Genomic DNA, 8,587 nt, shown 5'->3' with positions numbered 1-8,587 from the left:
ACTTGGATGTTGCTTCCACGGGTAAACCTCCTCTGATTATCCAGAACTGTGTCAGATGTCACTCCTATTAGACTCCCAGACATTTTCACTCTATACTCAACCACCTGTTTGCTTTTCTGTTTCCTCAACTAGAATGCAAATGTATTGACTTTTGCTTCCTACTAAACCTCTAGTACCTGATACTACATCTGACATATAGTGAAAATTGTATATATATTGACTTTTTCCCCAAAACACTTTTCTGCAGCAAATGTTCAATTCTAGGATCCTTACTTTTTAAAAAATAGGGTTTATTTCTCAGGATGAACATTCAGGGACAATAATTTGCCCCTCAATCTGCCTCCAACACAGATCAAAGGTGTTGCTTCCCTGGAGACAACTGAGTCAGCGTATTTTCATATCCGTCAGTCAAAGTGTGGGTTGTCTTGTGATGGAGATGCTACATCAAACAGACAGATGACCAGGTGGAAGTGGCCTAGCAGGAGCCATCAGAGACCAGAGGAGGGCATTTCTTCACCGAGACAGAAACTCGATAATTCTGGAATAATTCCAGTGCATCTTCAGACATATGCATCTCAATAGGTCTTAAATTTTGCCTGGAATATGAATAGCAGAGAGAAGCCGGAAAGAAGTTGGGAAACCTTTGTCCTTGGAAGACAGAGGCTGGGAAGGTCTAAAAATGTACCAGATAAAGCCTTGAGACGTCATTCACACCAGGATGCTGGAGCAGCTCTTGAATAATTTGTGATAGTTAGGTTTGTTTTGTTTTGTTGTCAACTGAGATGAGTCAGGACTCTGTGTTTTGCTAGTTGAGGCCCAACAAAATATAATCAACTCTGTAAAATGGGGACTGCTGTGAACAGTCAATGAGTTGTAAGAAGATTAGGGTGAAATATAACTCCTTACTCAGGTCACAGCCTTAAGCAAATAAAGGAAACTTCCTTGGGGGCATGCTCTACTTCCTATATATGTGACAGTGTGGAAAAGCTTGTAAAGCTGTTTGCTGGAGCTGGATCCAGCATCTGGCTCACCAACTTCTGGTTCTTTGGATTTGAGCGAACAGCCAGCTATATTGCCTACTGATGCCAGGGGCTATGAGAGGCCTCCCTTCTGGCCTGCCATCTGGCCAACTGACCTTGGATCCATCTGCCCCTACAATCATCAGCCTGGGTTTCCTGCCAATCTTAGGTTCATCAGCCCCTGAAGCTTCGCAAGTGAGAAGGAGAAGCTTCCAGCTTACCATCTGACTCATGCACTTGGAACCAAACTGGGCTTACTAGCTTCTACAACTGTGAGTCATTTTATTGATGTAAATTTTTCTATATATATATATTTATATATATATATATATATATATATATATATATATATATATATCACTGATTTTGCTTCTCAAGGGAACACAGCTTAACACATAAACTGTATGCAATATTAACTGCCATCATCTGGATTCTCTTACACAAGGACACATTAAGAAAGATTCTTCTCCATCCCTCTTTCACTTCATTAGTGCAACCATCTATCGCCAGAGAAATCCTTTACTCATTCCTGCTTTGCATCTGGGCTGGTGTGGTCCATCTCCTAGAGAATTTCTCCACCTTCAAGTCCTAAAGCAAGCATCCATTTTGCTGTGGGTGTCCCTACTGGTCCTCAGGAGTTGGGCAGAGAAGCCTCTGCTCAGTGAGAAACCTGGACATTTCCACTGGGAAAAGTCCTCTCCTCTGAGTTGCACAACATACCTTACGCTCATCTCTGAGCAGCATAAAAGGAACAAAAGGAGGGAAATACTGATTGAATGATATGAAGGGAAGAAGTAATCTATTTCTAAAACGGTGTTCGTTATTAACACCCCCACCTCTTTTTTTATCTTCTTTTTGATGATGTGTCTGTTCAAATCTGTCATTCCGTTTTCCATTGAGTTGAATTTTCCCCCGTATTGAGTTTTTAAACATTTTATTGAGCATTGGCTGCAGGTTTACAGAATAGATCACCAGTCCTACAGCCAACAGTGCATGCCCTTGGTTTCAACGCATCTGTTGCAACCCCCTCAACGTACCGTCGCTTGTTCCACTTCCTTTGTGTCTTTGGTTTCCATTCTTCCTTCTTTCCCAACCTCTGTATTTGTCCTTGGATGAATGCTACCCTTTAACCTTAAATTGTTGCTAATTCTAACACAGAGTGGGCTCAGTTCCAGACCTGAGGGGTAACAGAGTCTTGGGGCTCCACCAGAGTCTACTTGATCAGTAAGCCTGGTCTCTTTTATAATTTTTGGTTTTGCTTTTGCTTTTCACTGTCCATGGAAAACTCCACTTACTACAAAAATAGGCTTTGTCTTTCTTGTAAAAAGGATTATATCCGAGTTGTAGGCTAAGGCAAACATGGTTACCTGCTGATAATAGTTACTTCCCTTTCGGTATTTGATAAAGCGTGTTTAACCCCAACACAATGTGGCTGGCACGTTGGGAGGACTCGGGAGTGAATGAATGGATATCGTTGACATAGCACATTCTACAGAGCCAACGACATAGAGGATGCAGCCTCCCATCTCGAGCCCTAATATGTCTGATTAGTAAGTCAAACCAGGAATTCAAGAACATCTGACTTGGCAATCCATGATGAAAATATTTTACAGGGGGTCTCAGGAAAATGTGTGATGATGATAAATTTTTACTGGTTTTGCTATCCCCAAGACATCCTGTAACAACCAGTGAGCTAATGCTATTAGAAACCCCCAGTGTACAGATGAGGCACCGAAGGCACCGAGGATTTGGCACTTTTCCGAGGGCTCAGGGAGCTCGTCAAGTGGCCGATCACTTGCCTTTAGAAACGACTCCATACTGGGGGTCTAACGAGGGGTTCCAAGTAAGATATGATGGTAAGTGTTCTAAATCAACAGGAATTTTTTTGAATGTTTGAGAAATACAATAAAAATGAAAGATAATTTTTAGTTTATCCTTCATAGAATTTAGATAACCAGAGGCATGTTTTGGGGGAAAGAATCAAACATTGATTTGTGTGGGTGTCTACAGCTGCTACAGCTGTAGGCATCTGAGCTGTGTTTAAAGCAGCAAAGGGGGAGGGAGGAGAAGGGAGTGGAGAACCAGAGCTGTCAAAGTGCTCTCCTGAATTGTCTGCGCTCTTTCGTCAAGAAGGAAACTCTTTCCTAGAATTCTCACCCCTTTTCTCCCAGTAGTATTTCTCTGATATCACTTTATTGAGAACTGGATCTTGTAGCTGGGGAAGTTAATGCCTCATTTTTCAAACCTGCCTATGGTTAAAAGCCTACCAGGGGGTCTTGGGACTAACTTTTCAGGGCCCAAACAAGCGTTTGCCATGCCATTGGATTATCCGTACAAATTGTTAACAGATCGTCCTGGCAATGGCTTTGCCAGTCATCAACTAGTGCAACTTAGCTAGATTTTGACAGGTCAGTTTGAAGTCAATTTTCATTTTACACCCATGGAAAACTAAGATCTCCTGACACGTAGATCTTTGACCAGGCTTGATAGTAGCATTAAATGGGGAAGAATGTTTAAGGAGATGTTTCTATTAGTGAATATTTTGTGTCTTTAATTTTCTTACTAATTTGCACAATCTCAAAAGCTACAAAACTCAAAATTGAATTCTCAGATTAAAAAAGAAATCTCAATAACTATTTCTCCAGTTTCTATTCATCAATGTTTCAAATATCTCAAGGCTCAATTTCAAGGAAAGCCCATCTTTTAAGTTTGCGGGGTTAGGGACATCTAATTCCCTGTATTCATATTTTTTGTAGCCTTTCTCTTTAGACAACAGCCCACTCATCTATCCCATGTCTACTTCCATTTGTTGGCCCTTGGACTCCTACCCAAGTACATTTATTCCCCAAGTTTCTTCAATCTATACCCTCCACTTTACCATATGCCCAGGTCCTACAAAATAAAGATCCTGGGCAAAAATCTAAGAGGAATGAGATGCTTGACTATCTACTTGAGGACCTGGTCTGTTGGAAAAGGTAGGAGGGCCTGTGAGGCTCCCACCATAGCTCTTTGATGGTGAGTAGACCTGCCGAGGTTACCCTTTGAAACGCCTATCTGTTCCTCTGGACCACGGAGTAGCCACATCGCCTTGGAGTAGGTGAGTTTCGCTAGAGAATCTGCAGTCTTGGAAAATTGAAACCTTCTAGGCCTTTCATAGCAATTCTCCAAGTCAGGGTCCTCCAGGCTAACTCCCAGGCATCACTGCAATGGACTGCAGTACCTCTACCCAACACTCTTCTCAACAACGGCCCCACGCCTGCGATTTCTCTCCATCCTCCATGGCCACCTTACCGGTCTTACAAGGGAAACCCATTGTTTCTGACTTGCAATGGATTTGTCTTCTACGCACGGTAGTAGGCGTGGTAAGATAGAAACACCAGGAAACACCCTCAGGGTTTGTGCTTCTGGAGAAGAATGCAGATGCCGGGCCCAGGACTCACCCTTCAGTAATCCTGTGCACTTGCACTTTCATTGTCAAGAAAGAAGAGAACTTAAAACGTTATAAATGATTTTAGTTCATCTCAGCTTCCCAGAGTTCCCATGAACTGGGGTTGTTTATTTCAAGCTAACCTTTGACCTCAGATACTTTCCATTTGGAGTCCTCCCTCATTTTCTACAAAAGCTTTACAAATGTTTTTTTAAACTTGGGCTTACAAGCCTAGGATTCATTCAACAAATATTGCTGAACATCTGAATCATACTTGAAATAAATTGGGCTAAGGGGGTAAAGAAATGAAATGCACTTCAATCCTGCCCTGAAGGATTTTTCAAGGTCAGTCTCTCAGCTGCTAACTGAAAGGTTGGTAGTTCAAACCCATTTACCAACACCAGGACAGAAGCAGCTGACGCTCTGTTCCCATAAAGCTTAAAGCCGAGAAATCCTCGTGGGACGAGTCTGCCCTGTCACATGGGTGACATGAGTTGGAAATCGACTCAATGGCACACAAGGCAGATTTTGTGAACGCGTGTCACCCTTGAGATGATTCTGTCTCATTGCGACCCCGCATAGACCTGAGCCCCGCAAGGCTTTCGTGGCTATACTATTTATGGACACTGATTGCCAGGCCTTTCTTCTGCAGTGCTACCGAGTGGGTTCACACTGCCAACCTTTCAGTTAGCAGCTGAGGACAGACCATTTGCATCGTCCAAGGATCGAGAGCTGAAATTACACACACACATATAAACATACTGAGCATGAGCAGTAAGTGCCATAAGAGAAGTGTTATAAGGCGCGAACGTTCTAGTGTCAAGTCTATTCTCCCCACCTCTCCTGTGATCCGCCTCTTCTATAGTTCCCTTTTCTTGTTTCTTCCTCTCCAGTCCTGGCTGGTTTAGACTACCGTGTGGAACACTTTTCCAGCATTGCTACGTAGGACATTCACTGTAGTCATTCCCTGGGCAGAGTTCATGTCTAATTAGGAGTATCTGGGTGGTGAAGATCAGTGGTGACACCAACCAAAATGTCAGAGATTTGAAGCCATCCAGAGGCACTGTTTTCCAGAGAGGAAAAAAAAAAGCGATACTCATATATGTATGAGAAAGAAATTTACATCAAGAAAAAAATGTTTAGATAAAGAAAATGGCTCACACAGCCACAGAGTGGGCCAGCCCAATCTGACTCAAGCCCATGCGTCAGATGCTCTATTAGTCTAGGTACTTTAGAGAAACAAATCCACGGCGACTCATGTATAAGAGAGAGTTTTATGTAAAGAAAATGTGCATCATGAAAACATCCCAACCCAATGCTGCCCAAGCCCACAAGTCCAACATTAACCCATTAACCCAAAACCAGTCCACAAAGTCCTTCACCTCACAAAACAGAGGCAATGATGCCGACTGCAGGAGGAAAGCTGAGTCAGTGAACGAATAAGCATCTCAGCACTAGCAGGGGTCTCCACACGGCTGCTCCAGCACCCAGGGCTGCATCGGGATAAATCCATGCGGCTTCTCCTTGGGGATGTCTTGGAGGAAGTCAGTCTTGCAAGCTGAAGCAGGGAACTGCTAAGGCAGCTGCACCCGATGCAACCATCACAAAACAAGAGACCCGAGAACTAGAAAGGCGAGGCTTCACCACCCATTTATCCCTCTGCCTTTCAACCAGCACCACATGTGATTATCGGCCAGGCTGGCACAATTAACTAACTCAGATGCTAAGCTGGAGGCCCTCCCTGACTCAGGTAGCTACCAGCCAGTGAACCAGCACAACTGAGAGCAACCCAGGAGGCAGGCTGGTAGAGGCTTAGTTGGATCTGCAGGTCAGATATAGGCTCTGATGACTCCCAGGGTCAGCCGGCAATGTGGCAGGCCCCTAGCAGCTTCCAGGTCCAGCAGGCCACTTGGAGGGCAACAGGATGCAAGTCAGCAGGAAGAAAAGAGGGGAATCAAGTTCTCCGCAGCATCTATTTATGGATATGAAATCAGCTACACCAAGGAGATGTCATCGGACTGCTGCCTGTACCTTATTGAGGAGGTCTTACGGCCGAACTACGGAGGATCCTGGCCCAGCCGAGTTCACGCAAAACTTAGCCAACACAGGCACCTTGGAAGACAGGCCTGAAGATCTACTTCTTAAAATATCAATTATTGAAAACCCTATTAAACTAGTCCTATTCTAACACACAGGTGACCGTCATTGAATTAGCGCTGACTCAATGGCAGCTAGCTTTTTTCCTTTAATTAAGAACTGAACACTGTGAGGCTTTCCTGAGGGCACCACATTCACCGGTCTTTGAACCTAGACCTTTGAGCCTAGACAAGATGCCTGCACCGCTGCACAGCATACTTCACTGCACTATACCATTTCCTTGTAGATTTCTTTGAACGCTGCATCTTTGATAGCTCTTGCTCTGAGACTTGATGGGAAAGGTTAGTGGTAATCTTCTCCATACCCCGTGATGTCGGGGATTCTGATCGCATCTCTCCTTTCGGCTGTTCCCCTTCATATTTAAGTCTTTATGTTTTGAATTTGTCCTTGAATGATTAAATAGATGTGCTTACTTATTCAAGAGACCCAGAGGAGAGTGGCAGCGGGAGTGCCCTGAATGATGATATCTTGTCTTTGTGTTGCTCCCAGCCCCCCTCATCCTACAGGCCTCACACGCACTGCTTGAAGGTAGCACCTGGCTCTGAAATGCCAGAAACGGAGGCAACAGAAACTGATGGCTGTGAAATACATGTTTCTAAAGAATGGAAATATTATTTCTAATTCTAATAAAAGCTTGTCCTTTTTGAGTCCACAAGCAAGCTCAAATAACAGTGGCCATTCTCCAGGCATTGGGTATGAGGACAAAAAAATACCTACTGAAATCAAGTTATAAAATCATCCAAATTCAAGGTAAATCTTTAATTCCCTATGGGTTTTCTAAGTAAAGTCAGGGTAGGGCAATGAGATGTGTTGGGAGGGAATCTATGGATTGCCATGAAAAGCTAGAAAGATGAGACAGAAAGGGTGAAGTGGTCGGACTTACGCTGGGGAGGCAAAACATGATGGAAGGCCCTGGCAGGGTGTCTGAAGTTTGCTGGGAGCTGAAAATCTAAGCTGGCCTCTGCCAGAGCTCTAAATCCCTGGTCCTGAGAATTGGATTCATGTTTTATGTCCAGAGCTCTTTCCACTTCCAGAGCAGAAAGTCACAGCCTCCCAGCTGACGGAGAGAAACCCTGTCAACCCGAGCTGTCAAAGACTGCTTCATCCAGAGCAGCAGGACATTCTGCTTCACTTCATCTTCTCCACAGACAAGGGGGTCATTCTCTCAGGCGGGGGCAGGTCCCTGGACCTCCAGATCCCATCTGTTTGGAGAGGTGATATTAGGGTGATGGCCTGAGCAATGACATTCAGTGTATGCAAATGCAGCCTCCCCTTACAGACCCTCCTGCAGAGTGAGCGCAGGGAGCCCGGGGCCTATGGCTTCCTATGTCCCCATCTGTTCTCCCCTCCCCTGTATGAGGAGGGACAACAACAGAGATGGGTTGTTCATTCTGAGAAAGGTGCCCGCTTTAGGCTGAGGATTGAGTTACTGCAATGAAAAGAAATTTAGGAGTCTTTTTCCACTTCCAAGTCCCTAAAAGCTTAATATACTTTTGAAACTCTGTCACCTCTACTAATTCAGAAAGTTAAGAACCAGAGCTGAAAACAAGAAAAGCAAAATGTGCTGCTTTTATTGAGTTACAAACTCTAGGATGCCAGATCTTGGGGTAATCTATTAGAATGGAAGCCCCTACCCCTTCATTTCTACCACCAACAAACAAGATGGGTGTCGTGGTGTGCAGACAGAAGGGCAGGACATGCACCCATGCAGACATGGATACAGTGAATACCTCGTCTTAGGGACTGAGGTAGTTAATTGTGACAACCTGGCCGATAGACAAAACTCTCTTATACAAATAATAATAATAATAACAGTAATAATAATAATGGCATGAAGGGGTTGGCTTACAAACTTTCATAGGTGGGAGAACATATTCACAAGATTATAAGATTAAGGTGTAGGTGTTACTTAATTGCAATTGTGAGGCTAAAGAATTATGTACACGTGCCAAGTTGGCAAGGGGTGGATTGAGGTAGTTAGTTT

The 8,587-nt window shown here is 44.0% G+C and overlaps 1 protein-coding gene across 1 annotated transcript in view; it reads left to right on the top strand.

The window, feature by feature from the left end:
• The first annotated feature begins 4,347 nt into the window (after positions 1-4,347).
• The window catches only part of FCRL4 (Fc receptor like 4), a 6,564-nt gene continuing 2,324 nt past the window's right edge, over positions 4,348-8,587 (top strand). Inside the window, 5 exon segments of the mRNA XM_045298360.1 lie at positions 4,348-4,492; positions 7,093-7,137; positions 7,140-7,306; positions 7,308-7,353; positions 7,620-7,817. Of these exon segments, the coding sequence (XP_045154295.1) occupies positions 4,348-4,492; positions 7,093-7,137; positions 7,140-7,306; positions 7,308-7,353; positions 7,620-7,817 (601 nt within the window).

The sequence above is a fragment of the Echinops telfairi genome, unplaced genomic scaffold, assembly GCF_000313985.2.
Source record: "Echinops telfairi isolate 266 unplaced genomic scaffold, ASM31398v2 ScPeMD7_7425;HRSCAF=8463, whole genome shotgun sequence".
NCBI lineage: Eukaryota > Metazoa > Chordata > Mammalia > Afrosoricida > Tenrecidae > Echinops > Echinops telfairi.
Note: the sequence above shows the minus strand (reverse complement) of the source record. Positions and strands in the feature narration are given on the sequence as shown.